General features: G+C 42.5%; 2 protein-coding genes across 3 annotated transcripts in view; one reads left to right on the top strand and one right to left on the bottom strand.

Moving 5' to 3' along the window:
• The window catches only part of BRF1 (BRF1 general transcription factor IIIB subunit), a 171,110-nt gene that overhangs the window by 70,847 nt on the left and 81,811 nt on the right, over positions 1 to 18,452 (top strand). The window contains exons 5-7 of the mRNA XM_021554502.3: positions 5,996 to 6,068; positions 15,072 to 15,221; positions 16,790 to 16,883. Coding sequence (XP_021410177.1) covers positions 5,996 to 6,068; positions 15,072 to 15,221; positions 16,790 to 16,883 — 317 coding nt within the window. The remainder of the gene's footprint in view (positions 1 to 5,995; positions 6,069 to 15,071; positions 15,222 to 16,789; positions 16,884 to 18,452) is intronic.
• Positions 7,927 to 11,356, bottom strand: BTBD6 (BTB domain containing 6). Of its 2 annotated transcripts, XM_021554504.4 has the most exons (5): positions 10,783 to 11,353; positions 10,236 to 10,533; positions 9,948 to 10,038; positions 9,553 to 9,671; positions 7,927 to 9,317 (listed from the first exon to the last, which is right to left on the bottom strand). In XM_021554504.4, exons 2-5 carry the CDS (start codon positions 10,442 to 10,444, stop codon positions 8,285 to 8,287), a joined length of 1,452 nt encoding a protein of 483 aa, XP_021410179.1. In that variant the 5' UTR covers positions 10,445 to 10,533; positions 10,783 to 11,353; the 3' UTR covers positions 7,927 to 8,284. The 2 variants fall into 2 exon arrangements, with proteins under 2 accessions (XP_021410179.1, XP_021410178.1); XM_021554503.4 differs by having other exon boundaries at positions 10,236 to 11,356.

Raw genomic sequence — 18,452 nt, 5'->3', positions numbered from 1 at the left:
TGCAAATATAGTCCTTCGAGAGGTCTGCAATCAGGCCTTTTGTTTGCTTTTTTGTTAGTCCAATCTAAGCGACAGGCCTGGCTTGTTTAGGAGAGCTGCAGAGCCTGTCTAGCCTTGGCCAAGTTTTGAACAGTTTAGGTTGTCTCCCATCTCACCAAGCATCCCGTTCCGTGCACCTGGAGAATTATTTGGCTGAAGTTTCACACCTCAGTGTGGTGAAAGGCTGCCTTTCACATCCTCAGAAATCAGTGGGGTTTTTTAGTCTCTTGTCATCTCCAGTGTCATGGTCTTTGCAATGAGGTCATAAAAGACTTTGGGGAAGGGGTTGGCAATGCTCTGATCCCCAGTTTCAGCCTAGTAAAATATAATTTTTAGCATGCCTTGTGGTGTGTCCTGCTCTTAAACCAGGCTGGTGTTAACTGAAGAGATCTTAGACTTCTGAAGAGTCAGGCTCTTTATAGGAGTGTGCAGCAGGAAAATGACCAGCAATGGATGTAATTAATTAAAGTGGGATTTCTCTGCTTGATATCAAGAAAAGGTTTTTCACTATGAAGACAACCAAGTGTGGAAACAGGTAGTTTAGAGCAGTTCTGAAGTTTTTATCCATCAAGGCTCTCAAGATCCAGAGCAACCTGGTCTGTTCTGTGGCTGAGCCTGCTTGTAGCAGGAGGTTGGGCTGGAGACCTGATGAGATCCACTCCCACCTGAACTACACTGTGGTTCTGGATAAGGGAAGATGAAGAAGTGAAAATCAGTAACTAGTACTTGCTTGATCTCTCTTCCACTTCAAAACACAACTCACACCCCTATTTCTCCATCTGCAGTTTGTCTAGTACTTGCTTGTCTAGAAGGATTTTTATTCTGAATTACTTTTGAACACTTGTTTTCATTTATTTAATATAAAGGCAGCATTGGGCTCCCTGACTCCTCTGTGATTATTCCAAATTATTACTCTTTGATTTCTTGCATAGGTGGTTTGATAATGGCTTATTGTACTGCTGTGGTATTGGAGGAAGAACTGCAGGACTGCCATGGATGTGATTAGCAGGAGAGTCTCCTTTGGAGTCCCATGACTGAAGGCAGTGCTTTAAAGCCCAGTATGAGAGGGAAGCTGCTTAATTTTGATTTGTGTCTCTTTTGATCGACAGCCTGACAAGCTGCGTTTGGTGCTTGTTTGTATTTTTGCCTGTTACCTTTTGACTGCTCTAAATGTAGTATGGATTAAAAAAAAATAGGATGTTTTGGTTTATTGCATGGAGATAGGTAAAATGGAATATTCTTTTGAAGACTGTACAGGTTTGCTTCAGTTTTTTATACCCTTTGTTCATTTAAAGTTATTAACATGTTGACTGTATTTGCCTTTATTGCCCTTATGCAAATTGCTGTTGATTGAGTTTATTTAAACAACCTGTTTGGGACCTTCAGGCATTACTACACTAGAAATGTTAATAATGAATCAAATAACCACAGGTGCCTCTTTCCCCAGCAACAGACACTCTCCTTAAAAACTCATTTGCTTTTCATGCTTGCTTAATTATTTAGGCAAGCAGCCATGGATGTTTCACAGTGTGAATTCTCATTGTGTTCCAACTGCCCGGTCTTTGTCTTTCTAGAGGAATATCTTAACCACTGTCACCATTTGTAGTACCTTGCCAGAATGCCACACTGTGGTCTTGAAAAGCCTTTTGGGAAATTGCTTGTATAAGGGTTATTGTTTTATAACTTGCAGTCAAACAGAAACTTCCATTCAATTTTGGTTTTTTTTCTACTCTCCAGAAGTTAACATGACCTGGTAACCTGGTAACTGTATGAATGGGAGATTCTCTGTTTCCCCAAGAGAGTTTAAAATTCTGGGAGGTGTTAGACTGATGAATTCCTGTGTTACTGGAAATGAGGTGTTTGTTGTTATTTCTGAAGGTGGAAGTATATTGGTATTTGTGAACAGATCAGGCATGATGTGAAAGCAAGAGGAAATTATGAAAGGATAAGAGTCTCTCTGGAAGTGTCCCTTTGAAATCAGTGTCTGATGACTGACAGATGTGAAATGAAAAGACTGTCTCCAAAAAATAGTGTGAAGGGCAAAGAGCATAACAAGTAGAAGGATCTTGTTGTGAAGATGTAACTGAATAATTGGAAGCCATTCCTTCACTAAATGCACCTTTTAATTAACATAATGTGTTTGATAATGAGAACAGAAATTAACTATTGGTAAAGGACAACATCTTAGAGAATCTTAAGTTCTCCTGTAAAAAGAGGTTTTTGCAGTGCCTTGGTGAGCACATAGTTCTTTGTCTGAAAAACATCTTCCTGCTAAAGAAGCTACTTGTTTTTTTGCCTTTTTTAAAAATAAAAAAATCTGTGATGGGTCCACATGCTCATAAACTTACTCTTTTAAATATGAATTGAATGTAAGAGAATATGGTAAAAACTATCAGGTATGCAGATATTTTAAATCTCCCCTCTAACAGAGGTCGACACCCCTCTTTTGCATTAGGTGTTGATGCTTAAACCTAGTGATTGCATCAAGTTTAGGAATTTTTAATATATGGTGAAAATCTTCAAAAAAAGAGCGCAAGTCTTATGAAAGTATATAAAGCAATTGTCTTGCTTCAGCAGTTTTGATTGGGGAGAGTTTGAAGAAATACTGTTTTTCAGTATGATCCTTTTAAATTAAGGGGAAAAGAGCTGAAGTTGATGTGGTAAGCTTTAAAGCTGCACCAATTCAAGCTTAAGCCAGAGACATCCTTTTAGAAGGGCATTTTTGTTTATTCACCATTCTAAGAACTCATATAAAATTAGGTTTTATAAATGCAAATGTCATATGATTCTAAATTTGGAATGTTAAGCTTTTGATGGATTGGAGTATATGAATTTTTATAAGAAGTTCTTAATGAAGAAAGAACTAGAAATTAAAGTAGGCCTTTAAATTAATTCTCCTAATTTTCTAAGCTTAATGGAGTGCAGAAAAACCAAATGATGAAAGTAAAGAAAGACCTCTCTAAATGCCTATTTTATATCATATCTCTTCTATCACAGGATCTGTGTGTGCATATGGAGTAATAGTTGAAATCAGTGATAGCAGAATAAAATTTTAGTGAAAGGGCCACCTTTCACTAAACCCAGGAGATCAAAAATATCATGTTTCAGGAGTTCAGTGGCATTACAGATTTCTGAGTGAACTTTATGCCATCTTTAATTTTTCATTTATGAGAAGTGCCCCAGAACCTGTGAGTATCTGTTAACTTTTACAGTTGGGAAGCATATTGTTTGAGAGGGCCTGAAGTCTTTTTTCCTACTGAATTGCCAGAAAAACTGGAAGCAATTAAATATTCCTGATGCTTTTTGTGACCCTGGCATTAAAAATGTGTGAGCTTCATGAGGAAAAAAATAGAGAACATGGACTGTACTGTATATTTTGCTTTCTTTCTAAATTGGTAGTCAGCAGAAACTACAAAGAAATGGGTTTGTGAGCAAAAGAAAGAAATTCCCTCATTTACCATTTCTATTTTAATTTATTATTTTGTGCAAATACACTGCCTACACCTTGAAGTCAGTCATAAAACACTGATGATGTGGGTGAAGTGGAAAAGCAGGTTAGATTTAAGTGCATTACTTCTCAAATAAACCATAGATCAGGATAGTTAGTCCAAGGAAAGAAAGATAAATACTAATTGAGCACATTTATTATTCATTTGTCTTTGCTTTAGATTTAATTTGGCAATCACTTTGATTGTTCGAACTTCACTAGGAAAAAAAATACCTGTTTCTTTATGCCTCTTCATATTTATTTGCTCTTTATTATTGCGTTTATGGAAAGTTTGCTTGGGAGGAGTTTCTTAGAGAGTGACGTGGTTTGATGGTGACAAACATTGAGTGTTTGGATGTCGTGACAAGGAAAAAGGCTAGAACGAAAAAATACTTGTTTGGATTAGAGTTTTATGTTGTTTTTTTTCTCCTAGACTAATATGAGAGAACTAGATGAGTTTGTGAAGCCTCTAATGGAAACGTCATATGCACTTGGCTCCACTGAAGTAACTTTATTGATTTGTGCAGTGAAATTGTCCTTGCAGAACAAGATCTAAGTGATGAGGTTCAAGATTTATAGAAACTTGGTCAGCCAGCTTAGAAGGCTGAAATTACAGCCAAACACTCATTCTTTATGTTAATATTTTTTAGACAAAAGGTCAAAACAACCCTTTTTGAGCTTGCAGTGAATCTAAAACCAACTGAAATGCTGCAGACATTTTGCTTTAGTGATATCTGTTCTATCTCAGTGGCTCATGGAAAGTCACACACTCTCAGGCTCCTGTATGAATTGCCAGAGTCAGTAGGTGTGTATTTTTTTCTGTATAAAATTTGGTAACTTATTTCCTAGAAAATAGACTTCTCATTCAGAGGGTATATTTTGTTCTTTTCCTTCCCCTAGAATAGTGCTTCTATGTTGTCTGCTGTTTCAGGAAGAAAAAGGACAGTAAAATTTAAGGCTACATTTTTGCATCTTCTAGGCCAGTCCAGCCATTGGTCAGACACAGAATGGAATACGCTCATTTCTCATTAAATATGGAATGGATTACCATCATATTACATATAATTGATTGCACAGTCATTTTCAGGATATGTGATAATTCTGAGGATATCTTTGAAGTTCTAATTTCTGATTTTTAAAATATATTTGAGAAAAATACACATTAAGAACATTTTCACGTAAACGTTTTGAAGGGCTAGGTGAAAATATGTCAGTTGTTTGGGGGTTTGGTTGTTGACATACATCTATTTTAGCTGGGCTGTTAGAACCATCTATTCACTTGGGAGGAAAGCTTGCTTTTAACCTAATGTTGGCAAAGCTCTTGGATGCAATGGAAAGATTTTTTTTTTTAAAGATTTTTTTTTTTAAATTCCATAGGCTTGTGCCATAATCATCACTCAGTTGTGTAATTGACTGCTAAGTAAACACCTTCACTATCCAGGCATAGGAAAGAGAGGGGCAGTTTTGTTCCATAAAAGCAAGAGGTATGTACTATTGTTCAAAACAAACCAAAAACCTACTTGCTTGCAGTGTAGGAGGATGGAGTTTTTTATACTAACCTTGACCTTTACATATGCCTTGGGGGAAGCAAGGTGTTCATGGAGCTCCGTGGGAATGTTTGAGACTGATTGGGAACTGGAGTATATCCTGCCTTTCTTGCTGACCACAAAAACACATCTTAAGATAGAAAAAAAAAGCTTTCTCAGACTTGTAAAATACAAACATGGTAGTCTATGCTATAAATTGCAAATCAGAGTATGAAGAGTAACTCCTACCCTCAATTTACATCCTCCTGTGTTCAGCAGACAGAGGGGATGGGAGTAGAGCTCTATCCCTGGTGCCTGAGCAAGTTTGGTGTGGTTTAGAGCTTTTCTGATTTTTTTTTTTGGTGTTGTTTTTTGTTTTGTCCTTAATGTTTTTAATGTAATCTTAGGCAATGTCCAAACAGCAAGATATGACATGTAACCCTTGGGGCATGTAGCACCACTCCTTGATTTGGTGAAAAGTTTGGTGGTGTGCTTGTGCAATACTTAATTATGCCACTACAAATGATCATGCAGAACCGAAATTTGCACTGACTTGTATTTGTTCAGGTTTTGTAATGGTACAAGATAAATTACACTTTATATATACTGGTATTACACTTAAGTCTACTTAATGCCTTATGATGTAATGTGACAACTGAAAAACTGTATTACAGAGCAGCACTGAGCCCACTGAAGAGCATGATGAACAACTTTTTATAATTTTTTCAATATAAACTTACACTTTGATTTACATTGCTAATTTGTGCAAATTTTGACAGGCACTGAGTATTATCCTGTACATATTAATATTGCTAGTATAACTTGAATTTTTTAAAGCAGGTTAAGATTTCAAAAATTGGGGTTTTCTTTTTTCCATATAAATGTTCTATTAAAAACATTTGTGGTTTATGATCTACATAATGCTTTTTTTGTCTTTTAATAGGTGAATGTCTATGTGCTGGGAAAAACTTTCCTTGTGTTGGCCAGAGAACTCTGCATAAATGCTCCAGCAATAGGTATTTTTTTAATGATTTGACTTTTGACTATTGAGTCTTTTTTCCCTATGGTTACTTGAAAAAAAAAATGTATGTATGTATGTATACATATACAGTACTGTATGTTAATACTCAACTAGTAACTTTATAGTGAAGCTGGAATCAATCCAGGCAGAGAAGCATTACTGACTGTAAGAGCCTGTTCTCCTTTATGGAAGAGCTTTTTTGGAACTAGATGCTGTTTTCTTTTGCAAATAGTTTTGTTGCTTTTTCCAAGCATAATTTGGGCTATACTAAGACAATGGACTGACGTGCAACAAATTCATGTGTGTCAGCAAGCTCCTACATGCCTGTCACGCTTCAGTTCCACAGATGCAATATTTGATAAGCATTTGCCAAATTTACTATCAGTCCATCACCTGTAGCTGAGCTGTTCAGTGCTTGAAATACAAGTGGCTTGGTGGAAAATGAGGAGCAACTTTTTCCAAACATGTGAATAACTTCTAATAAGTCGACTGAAATTGTTGGTAACTGTGATAGGAAGGTGGGGTTTTAACCTGTTGAAAGGGTATAGGAGCCATTATCTAGGCTGTGGGTTTAAGCCAAGAGAATTTGTGCCAATTCCAGTTAAAAGAGTGCATTTATAGTGAGATCTTGTGACTGTTATCCACCTCTGTGTAGGAATTATCTGCCTGCATCTTTCCCCACTCTCACTCCCACTCTCTTTTATCTGTATGGAGAGAATCAGATGGCTGTGTTGCAGAAGGATAGCACAGGCACACTGTACTGGGCTGGCCCAGGGCTGCTGCCTCTGCAGCAAGGGGAGCAGCGCCCGGGCGGGCAGCAGCAGGCAGCACATCCCCAGCTCTGCTGCTGAGGTCTTGGTCTCAGTGATTCACTTCCCTTCTTATTTTTCATTACTTTTTTGGTCTTTTTTTTTTTTTTTTTTTTTTTTTAAGAGCGAGAAAACAGGCAGGATTTGCATTGCAGCTTAGTTTCAAGGTGAGAATTAATGCAGCTTGGGAAAAGGCAAACATGTTAGATGTAGAGGTACTTGTTATACACAGAAAAAATACTGGATTAGACTGCTGTTTGAGTGCTCTCTTCCAAGCTCATCCTAAGAATTACAAAATCCAGTAAATATTTCCAATTGGCTCAGCTATGATGATGAGACCTTTGAGAAAAAAAACTTCTATCACTTTCTGAGGAAAGTACTGGCATAGAATGATTGCTGATAATGCTTGAGACTGTGTTTTCAAAAACACAGGAAAGATCCAACAGCCTTTTTTTTTTTTTTCTGAGGTGGCTTATTTCTAATTAGAAATCTTAAGTGAACCTAAACACCATCTTGCAAGTATTTTTCTAATGCCTGCTGCTCTGTATAAGGATGGGATGTAAATTCAGATAGTGTCTGCCAGTATTACAGCCCTGGGCTAAATTTGTGATGCAGCCCTGTCACTGAATTAATTAACTTCATCTGTGTGTCTTGACTGACCAGTCAAGGGGGGCTGTAGTTTGACAGGTGCAAGTGGCAGTGTTGCTGTTTGGTGGGCAGGCTGGAGGTTAACAAAGATGCTGCATGTGAAGGGGCATTAGGAGTTTTCAAAAATAACAACAGGATGATTTTGATCAGCTTTGATTACACTGATGGTTTGTCCATCTCCAGCTTGGGCAACACACAAAAAAATCCTCAAACATCAGCTCCTTTTCTCAGGAAGGGAAAATAACGATGGATAGTTTCAATTACCAAGAGAGGGAACCTTCCTATTTGCTGGGTTGGATGCATACAGGGACCAGACTACAGTGTCATCACCCCTGTTAGCTGTACATAAATTAACACACACAAGCAAAAAGGTCAGCAAAGATCAAGTACACAGGATTTAGGGCAAGTAAAAATGTTTTATATTTCACCGATTCGTAAACTGCTCTAGTTTAGAACATTCTGTTTGAGTCAGCTGCAGTCTGCAAGTTAGTTATTTATATACAAAATAAATGCACAGTACGTGCAAAATTTAACATTTTTCTGCATGTTGCAGTCTTAATAATTAAGTCAAATAGCTTATGAATAAATAAAATAAGATTAAATTCAAGAGCATTCCTTCACTTATTTGTATAGCCTGATGTAGCAGATAGGTAAGTAGCATAACATTCCATACTGCTGCAGAGTTCGTAGTAAAACCGAAAAATCCCTTAATGTGCATCACTGCAGCACTGGAATACAATCAAGGTGAAATGCATCATGCATAGAAAATGAGCTCAGGTATTTGTCCTCCTTGTACTCCGGTTCCATTAGTACTGTCCGAGGAGCACTGGAACTGGAACGTCACTTTCCCGCACTGCACTTCAGTCATTCCCTCTTGTCCAAAGTAACTGAGTTCGTTGCCATCAAGAATAGCACTTACATTGTAAAACGTGTCTTGCTCAACCTGCACAGGGTGTTCAAACCACACGGAGAAGGTGTTACTGGAGCCGTCGGAGGTAAACTTTGTCAGATTTTGAGCAAGGACAACGCCTAAGCGCTTCAGTTCGATTTTGACGCTGTATTCAGCTTTGCCACAGCTTGACCCATACAATCCCAGTCCTGCTATAAATATCCGTTTGTCTACGGCAAACTGAATACTGTCACATCGCCCCCGGTACCTCCACTGATTGCTGCGATACGCAGACGACTGAAACCGATGGCAGCGCTGAGGCACCAGTCCTTTTCTTTTCGTCAGGGGGAACTCTAATTTGGGTTTATTTGCGGCTGTGTACCATAGGAATATGTTGTGAGTCTCCTCAAGGGTGAGGATGTCGGACTGGGCAGCTCCATTGGCGAACTCTTCCAAAGTCATGGTTGGAATCCGCACCAAGTACAAAGCTTTCCCTAATACATTCCTCTTGTTGCGCGGCGTCACCGGCAGCCCTTGCCTTTTGCATTCAGCCTCTGCCCAGTTGAGAACAGCCTCGAAAACTACCACTTCCTTGGTGTTGAGTGCTTCCCGGGTTACAATGATCTCTAGTGTTTGTTGATCTATCTCACAGAAGCCCTCTGACTTCAGTGCCATTTCTGCCTGAGCATCAATCACTTCCCAGCAGCGCTGCGTCAGCTCTGGCTCCTCGAAGAGCCTGCTCTGAGACAGCAGGACACAAGCGTTCTTTGCTTCTAAGCTGGTCTCCAAAAAATTGACGCAAGCCTTTGCTAGGGCCGGCACGATGTACTTCTTGGCAGCATAGAGTGTAGCCAGAACTGTGTCAGCTTCCAGGTCTATTTCATCACTATACATGTATCTAGATGGGGGGGGGGGGGGGGTGTGAACAAAAATTAGTTTCTCAGGAAAAAAAGTAGGCCATGAAAATAATCTATATTCGTCTTTGCTGTCAGTGAATCTGACATTCAATATTTGTCAGCACATTAAGTAAACAGCATTAAGTGCATATTGCACAATGTCAATTAGGAGATGCATATTTTATAAGCTACTTTGATTCTGTCCATGTAATTAGCAGACTTGTAGTGGCCACTTACTTTAATAGGATTAGAAAGGCTGCAGGTTCCACATCTGGTATATGGATTTCAGATTTGACCTCTGCAAGATCGCCATAAAACATAGCGTAGAAGACAGAGCTACCAACTGCCAAAACATACTGGAAAATAAAGAGAGAAGCTTCAGTAACATGGATCAGGAACAGCTGAGCGTGCAGGCTTTCCTAAAAGCTACATTTAACGAAAGTTACAAGCTACAGTAGAAGCAGAACACTGCCTTAGACTGCTCCCTTTAATTGCAGTGTATGTGCATTACTTCTGGGATTTGACAAGAACTATAATTAAGAAAAAAAAAAAGTGGACCTAGTTGTAAAGGCAAGGGGGAGAAGGCGACCTGCACAGCAGCATTAAAAAGCCAAAAAATTATCTGCACAAACCTTATGGGCAGGAACTTTCTTGGATGCCCCTGGCGGGCCCACGATGAAGTGAACGTCAGCCATGAGTTCGTTATTGAACATCAGCGCGTTCCTGCAAGCAGGGACGGGGGAGAAGCCCGGTTAGCCGCGGGCTGCCCCTCGCCCGGTGCCCCAGCCTCCCGCCGGCGGCCCCGGGGCTCCAGCCCGGCCCCGCGCTCACGCCCGGCCGGGCCGCAGGTGCACGGGGCGGGCGCCTCGCCTCTCTGTGTCCCGCCCGCCCGGGGAGGGTCCGGCGGGCCTGGCCCTTACCTCTCCCGCAGCGTGGGATGGAAGGATTGCCAGTTGGCGCTCTCCAAGTTGTTGTTGTTGAGGTTTTGGAGCTGGGGCGGCGGGGGCGGCTGGGCGCTCTGCTGGAGCTGCAGGGCGTTCTTCTTGCTGTTGGCAGCGGTGGCGGCGGCGGCGGCGTTGCTGTTTGCAATGTTAGTGTTGGTGCTGGCAGGGTAAAGTTCTGCAGCCATCTTCTTCTTCAGGGACAGGGGCACTATCTCATAGCATCCTGGCACCTTGCCGTTTGACCTCACACTCTTTTTGGACTTCTTTAAGGTCTCTGGAAGCAGAAGAAAAAAAGTCAAACACTTCATGATCCTGCCATTGAGGCAACCAGGGGGCAGTGGCATGAGCAAGAGAACTAACAGATCCCAAATGCGAGTCCCACTATCAGGATATTTTGTACGCTTCTAGATGCAGGGTGGCCTTTGGGTTTTTTGGAGTGTGTGCCCGCTCTTTGGTTACCGGCCCGACGCACCTTTCCGGGGGGAAAGGGGTGATGCTGTGTCGGATCAGTGCCAGCGCTCACCTTGGCTTGTGGGGGGGTCCCAGCCTCCACGGCACTGCCACGACTGCAGCGGGGAGCCCAAGCAGGGCCGGCAGACAGTTCCTTCCCCAAGGAACGGGGAGAGAAAAATTAATAAAGAAAAAAAAAAAAAAGGAGAAACCAAAAAAAAAAAAAAAAATCCAAAATCCAGCAACAAAACCCCAGGAATCCGGCAGAGGCGGTGGGTCAGGAGCGAGAGTCAATCCACAAATCCTCCGAGTGCAGCAGCCCGGCGAGGGTGAAGCGCAGCCAGCCGCCCGATCCCCGCTGCCAGTGCTCCGCTCTGTCCTTCCCGGCCCGGCGGGGGCACATCCGCGGCGGCCGGGCCGAGCCGAGGCGGCGGCTCCCTGCAGTCCCGCTCCCGGGCGGCCCCGCCGCCGCTTGCACCAACTTTGCTCCGGTCCCCGCGGCGGCCGCCGCCGTTGCTGCTGCCGCCGCCGCTCCTCCGCGCTCCTCCCGCCCGCGCCAGGGGCGCTGCTGCCCGCGGGGCGCCCCGGCTCCTCCGCGGCGGGCGGGAGGGATGCGGCGCAGCCCTGGGCGCTCCCTCGGCGGTGGGATGCAGCGCTGCGCGGCCGGGCTCGGCGCGGCTCTGCCGGGCCCTGCCTCCGCCTCCCGCACTAAGAGGCAGCGGCCGCGCCGCGCGTCACGGCCGCCCGCGCCAATGGCGAGCGCCGGGGCGCGGCGGGGAAGGGCCGCCCCCCGCCCGCCCGTCACCCGCCCCCCCGCGCCTACGTGCGCAGCGCCGAGCGCCCGCCGGGAGCCAGCCCCGCGGTCCCCCGCCACCGGTGCCCCCGCACCGCCCGCTGTCCCCGCTCCGACCGCAGCGGGACAGGCGCGGAGGGACGCGGGGGGAAGCGCGGCGGGGCGGAGGGGGCGGCCCCGAGCGCGCAGCGCCGTTCCCGGGCGGCCCGGGCGGGGGCGCCGCCGCTCCGCGCTGCGCTGCGCCGGGCGGGGGAGCCGCGGGGCCCGCCCGGGGCGCGGGGCACGGCCGCGGCGGGGCTGCTCGGACGGGGGACGCTGCTGGGCTTCCTCCTCTTTCCCCGCAGCCGCCTGCCCTCCCTTTGCCCTCCGGCCTCGTTCTGCGGGGACTGTCCCTCTTTCTGTGCCCGTTCCCTGGGGGCGACCCGCAGCGGGGATCGGCTCTCTTCGCTGCGGGCTCTGCCGCTGTCAGTAGGAAGCAGTCTGTGGAGCCCGACTCGAAATTGTTCTTGCATCCCCTCTTAGTGACTGTGTGGCATCAAAGTTCTTCCAAAATTCCAAGTTCCAAGTCTTAGAGTTGGGATCAGGAGAGAAGGGGAAGTCTTCAGCAGAACACATGCTCCTTTTCTTAAAACATGAAATAACGCTTTTCTTGTGATTTCTGCTTCATGGCCCCCAACATCCCCTGTGAGGAAAACCACCGGAGTTTTGCCCGACTGTAACTTGCGTGTGGAGGGGCTGCAGCCCCAGAGGTCACCCAAAGTCAAAGGGACCCTGCTGCGAGCAGGGCGCCCTCGGTGCACCCTTGCCGGGTTGGTGCCTCTGGAACGAAGCAGTGTGTTTGCGGTTTGCAGCTGCTAACAGTTCTTACTTACTTAGTTTCAAATGTTTGCATCCATGCAGGACATGTATATGCTAACCTGGGCTTAGCCTCTGATTTATATATTCACTGTGCTACTTTTTTTGGTTTCTTTAAGGCTTACTATTTAAAACCCACCCACGTATTCATTTTCTGACTGTTTGGTAGCTTCAGAATTCAAATTAACGATGTGCAATGTTTTGTCAAATGACCTGTGGGCATGAATGCCAGCACAAATGTCTGAACGGCTACAATGCGAATGTGTAAATGCTCCCGAAATTCAGCTCTGAAACTCAGCTCCAAAGGGAGAGCTGAGAGTTGCTCCTTGCAATCTGGTGAGGTATGTGGTGAATAGAATGGTGGTAATTCTGCTCCAGTTGGTAGTATTATTAAACTGGCCAAATTTCAGTCCTGTGAAGTTTGACTCCACATAAATAATGGATTGATTGACGAGATAACTGAAAAGGGGTTTTTTCTAAAGGTGAGCCTACTTGTTTGCATTGTGTATTACTATTATTAATTCAATACAATTACTAGAGGGTACCCCTAACCATGGTAAGTGTAATTGTTGTACTTCTTCAAAGCAAGCTATTGAAGGTTACTTGATTTGTGCTAAAACCAATAACAGGGTTACAAAGAAAATTGCCAGGGGAGGGAGGTCTTGGGCTGTACGTCCCTTCCAAAGATGCCAGGTGGATTTTACCAAAATACCCCCATTGGCAAGGGTGAAATATCTTCTGATAATAGTATGTCAGCTAACAGGGTGACCAGAAGCATTTCCAACTGTTTCATCAACTACAGGATTAGTTGATTAAAGTATTTTTGGAACAAATCATTCCAAGATATGGGACTGTGGAAGCAATAGACTCAGCTAGGGGAACTCCTTTTATAGGAAAGATCCTTCAAGGGTTTGACTGCTTTAGGAATACAGTGGAATGTCCATATCCCCTGGCATCTCCAGAGCTCAGGCTGAGTTGAAAGAATGAATGGAGAAATAAAGAAACACCTTTTGAAGTTGGTGATAGAAACCAAGATGTCGTGGGTACGTCTCTTGCCACTGTCTTGGGCAAGAATAAAGGCCAGACCCAGAGGAGATATTTATTGTCTCTCTTTGAACTGATGTTGGAATTTCTTACTCTTGTAATTCTCATTCTAGTGGGGGGATGGAAATAAGTGATGTATGTTTAAAAAAATATGTGGCCCGCATACTGTCTGCTCCATTCTGGTGGCTGCAGGAGCTGAAGCTGGGCACTCTCTGGATAAGAAGAGATGGAAAAGCAAACCAGGCATTACTCCATGTTCCTGGAGTGCCAAGAGCAAAGTTTAAACATATGTTGAACCCCAGGCTATGGCTTCTGAAAGGTTGGGTTTTTTCTTGTTGAATGTGGAATATGCAATTTCTCTAGAGTAGAGCTTCATAAAGTCATACTTGGAAGTGCAGAACAATTGTCCCTAGAATGATGGAGATTGGTAAAGTTCTAAACCTTTAGTTTTTTGGCTCATGTTTGGGAGAGAATTGCAACCTGGAATTTCTTCAGTTTTGAGGGAATTTGAGGTTGGAAGTTCTTGTTTTATAAGTGGCTTTCATTTAAATGCTTCTGCAGGGCTGACAAGCATTATCACCTATGGTGTGATCTTGGTAATTATGGATAGCAACAGGGCATCATTGTTAGAACTTGGTGCTAAATGAAACTGCTTTGATTAGCTGTAAATCCCTAAGATTTTTACAGTATTTTGAGCTGAATGTTCATCTTTATCAGTTTAAGTGCCCACATAGGGGATCAGCAGAGGAAATTGAGTTGAGACTAATAGTTAACAATTTACCGTACATCATGGATTTTCGGTCAAGTGATAAAAGGCTGGCAGGAAATGAGAAATTGATATCTCAACTAAGAGTAAACATGTGTTAAGTGTAGCTTTTACAAGATTGTTTGATAAATTATAAATTGGTTTAGGCAGAGCACAGTCTGTACTGACATATTTTGGTTAGTTTGAAGCTGTTAACACCAACGCCTGAAATAAGTTTATACATCTGGAGGCAGATCTATGGCCAATGTAAATTGTCATAGTGCTAATGATGTTAATTGTGTTCCAGCACTTTTTGCTGATGGAAGTCTACTTTAGTGTCTGTAATAAACAGTGTTCTGTATTCTTGGAATATGAGTCTGAGAAGCAGCTGGAATTAACTTTGAAGGTAACTAGATTTTTGTTAGGGAGGATTTTAAGCAAATTAATTTTTTTTTCAAGTTTAGCTGGTAGTTAGGTTTGAGATGAAACATGCAAGTTACCTTGTTACTTTTTGAAAGATGTTGGAAGAGAGATGTTAGACGTTTTGGGAGAGATGTTAGAAGTTTTAGGCCTAAATGGTGTCCTCATTCTTCAAAAGCTTTTGTAAATGCTCCACTTTGGGCATGTTTTCCCTGGTACCAGCATCACTGCTTACATGTCACAGACAGCGTGTGCAGACTTGGATGTTGAAAAGCGTGTAGGAATGTTTGTGCAGTGCTTTAAAGATCTCTTGTCTAGAGAGCAAGAAATGATTTTGGTTTAGGTTACCTAAAAAAGTGCTTCTAAAGCTCAGTGGTAGAGGATCCACCCAGCAGCACAGTCTGTGCTTGCTGAGGTGAAGCCGGACGAGCCCAGCAGCCTCGCTGCACTGCATTTCCTACATCGATGTTGGGGTGAGGCATAACTGTGTTACTTTCCGTTGCAGATCCGTGTTTGTACATTCCCCGTTTTGCACACATGCTGGAATTCGGGGACAAGAACCACGAGGTGTCCATGACAGCTCTGCGGCTGCTGCAGAGGATGAAGCGGGACTGGATGCACACCGGGCGCCGGCCCTCGGGGCTCTGCGGGGCAGGTACGCTGCGCCTGCCCGTGTCCCTTCCCCTGCAGCACAAGGATGGGAGAGCCTGGACCAAACCAGGCCTTCCCTCCTCATTGGTGATACCCACCTTTTCGGGGTTTTGTTCTGTCAGACAGATTATATAGGTCTTCATCGAAATAGTTTCTGAAACTACAATTTCATTTTTGCCCTTGCTCCTACAGTACTTGCTCAGACCCTTTGTAGCTTACAGTTTGAATTTTTTTTACGCTCTTTTCTGGTGCTTTTCTTGCCCCCACTCTGCAGGCTCTAGCTGCTAAAAGGTTTTTTTGTCAGCTAAAATGACACCATTAGTACAAGCACTTTGATTTGTGTCTTTACACAGAGTCTTATGCAAGAAGTGCCCTCTTTGACCTGTTTTGTGAAACTATTTTTTTCTCTTTCTTCATCTTTTTCCAAGATCCATCACTGTCATGATGCTTGCATAAAACCTCTGGGTTTAGGAGGGCCAGGTTAAAAGATAGTAGCCAGTGGGGTCAGAGTAACGAAGAGTGTAGTTAGTCACAGAGTTCATGTATGTGGTTTATTTTATTTGAAACATCTTACATGTTTATCCATGAATGAGAAGTATTGCTCAAACCTTTGAGAACCCAGGACTATGCAAAATTTTTTTTGACATTTCTAGCCCCTTTTTGTTAATAGTATTTGATTGTTGCACATTGCTAAAAATTTGAATATAGGCTATGGGAGAGCAGTCTGCTCTTTGATGTGTTACATGGGCTGTATCCACACGAGCAAGTAATTTAATTCAACAGACACAGATCAATAGATGGAAGCAGGTGGTGCTGAGCCCCCTCCATCCATCCATGCAATATGCAGCTCACATGTTGGACTGTGAGCTGGGTTTAGTTTGGCTCCCTGGCTTAAAAGTCTGAGCCACACAAAGCTCAAATGACCAGTTGTTAGTTCAGCCCTGATGTTCCTGTTAGGAGCACTTTAAACACACACCACTGAGCTCTGGTTTTGTTTCCTCTATAAAAAAGCACTTTTTTATGCCTTAAAACTGCTCTGTGCAGTGAGCTACTGTATGATGAGTGGGGTTGGTGCTTCAAAACAGAGCTAGTGCTCTGAATCAAGACACCATGTAAATGCAACTGGTTATCTGGCTGTGTAGAGGGTCTTGCAGGAGAGCACTTGGACACTAGCAAGACAGGGATAGTAGTGGCAGCAATGAGGAGCCCAGCTTAGGCACATTCAGTGTTTCTCTGGAGATCTTTTTACTTTGGACATAATTCAGTGAGTTCTGCTAAAAAGATGGTAAATAAGTGGTCATTGAAATATTCTTGTGCTGTAGGTAACCATGATTTCCCAAATGTTAAAGTACAGAATTTTTCAAGGTGCAACTTGCACTTGGCTTAGTGGGTAGAAAGCAAACTTTGTAAAGTCAGGTCCATCACCAGTATTCAGGGACACAGCTGAGCATAGGCATTTACAGCTCTTTAGCTGAAGACAGGGACAGAGAGAGGGTATAGTTACCTGCCTTTCTGCTTTTCTTCAGGAAATTTCCCTCTTTTTGATATAAACTTTCTCTGCTTGTTCCCTAGCTCTGCTAGTGGCAGCAAGAATGCATGATTTCCGACGGACTGTTAAAGAGGTCATCAGAGTGGTGAAGGTTTGTGAGTCTACATTAAGGAAAAGGTCAGTGCAGTCTTACTGCTTTTATCTTTGGTTTACAGTACTGAGCAGTGATATAGTCTAAAATAAATATTGGAGAAAACCAGGTTATTTTTTTAAGTGCCATGAATCAAATAAGTATATCTTTTAGCTGGTCATTTTAAAGTACTAATGCTCAGCAAAGATGATAAGAAGCACTGTGCCTATTTAACAGGTGAGGACTTGAAGGCAAAATTATGCTATGTCAGTAATGTTAACAGTATTGTCATGTCCTCAGAAAAAATAATTTATTGATTCTCAAAGCTGACAGTCTACTGTGAGATTTTTTTTCATTAATTCAGAAGCCAAGTGATGAAAAGTCTTGTCTTTAAGCTGTTATTGAACAGAACTTTTCAAAATATTTTGCTGAAGTGTTCATTTTTGGTAGTGTTGCACTGCTAATAAATAGAAGACAGCACAGTGAACCTAATGATAATTTCAGTGAAGGATCCCCTGGGAATTTTCCAAGTACCTTTTTATTTTTTTAAAGATCGAGTAATATTTTCCATAGTTTAATGATGTAAACAGATACCCACTTTCTGTCATTTTACTTTTGAAAAGTTGTAACATACTCTTTCCCCATAGGTTGAGTTAAAAATGAGCTAACAGACATACCATGATTTCTGTTGCCCACAGCTAGAAATTCTTCTATCACCATTATATTCTGATGTTTGTTCCCTCAAGGTCTGTCTTTAGAAAGCTTCCTTAGTGTCTCTCTTCACCTTGCTGGTATCAGCTTAAGGACATCCAACTGAGCCTAATACTTGTTAAAAATATTTACTTATTAATTGTGGAAAATGGTTTTGTCCCAGATCTTCATTGGTGGAACAGGAATGATGTTATTTTCCAACTATGCATGGGTAGTATAGGGATAAATTTAAAGTGTTTTAAATACTTCAAGGTACTACAACTATAAGGATGGAGCAGTACCAATGCCACCTTTTTTTCTCTGGCCAAAAGGTCATGTGTTTCAGTTGTGCATTTTGTATGATTAATGAGTTATGCACCAAATCTACTCCAAGATGCTTTGGTTAAATAGCTGAAGTACTTACTAAGAAAATAAGCATAATAAATTAGAGTTGGAAGGGAAATTAATTTGAGCAATTGTTTCAAGCGAGAAAATCTTACTTCAAAATTCATGCTTTGAAATGTTTACTCAAGTCACACACATCAACTAAAATGACAGCCTTATTTACTTTGACAGGGTAAACGTGACAGCTGAATTATTTTCAGGCAGCTATAATTACAACTATTTATCACGAATCTATAAATTTGATTGATGTTTTTCAAATAAGAGCACGTTATATAGTATTTAACGAAGGCAAATAAAAAAAAATACCTTTGAATAACTCTTTCTGCACTCTGGTGTTTTTCCTCTTCTTTCAAGATATCCTTTCAAAATGCCATCAAATAGAATTTGTCTAAATGAATAAGAACTTACTCACATTCTTAAAAATTCTTTTGCTTCTCAGTTTGATGTGCAGTTTTATTTCCTTTTAATTATAGTTACTCTGGCTGGTAAAGAGTAGCTGCTGCTGTGTTTTATGAAGGTGT

Source organism: Lonchura striata, chromosome 5, assembly GCF_050655825.1.
Source record: "Lonchura striata isolate lonStrDom1 chromosome 5, ASM5065582v1, whole genome shotgun sequence".
Taxonomy (NCBI): Eukaryota; Metazoa; Chordata; class Aves; order Passeriformes; family Estrildidae; genus Lonchura; species Lonchura striata.
Note: the sequence above shows the minus strand (reverse complement) of the source record. Positions and strands in the feature narration are given on the sequence as shown.

Excerpts from the sequence above, each read along its gene's own strand:
- BTBD6 (XM_021554503.4), bottom strand. The coding sequence starts at position 10,603 with ATGCCACTGCCCCCTGGTTGCCTCAATGGCAGGATCATGAAGTGTTTG. Across the intron at positions 10,039-10,235 it reads CATCCCACGCTGCGGGAGAG|GAACGCGCTGATGTTCAATA; the intron begins GTAAGGGCCAGG and ends CCCTGCTTGCAG. Across the intron at positions 9,318-9,552 it reads GCCTTTCTAATCCTATTAAA|ATACATGTATAGTGATGAAA; the intron begins GTAAGTGGCCAC and ends CCCCCCATCTAG.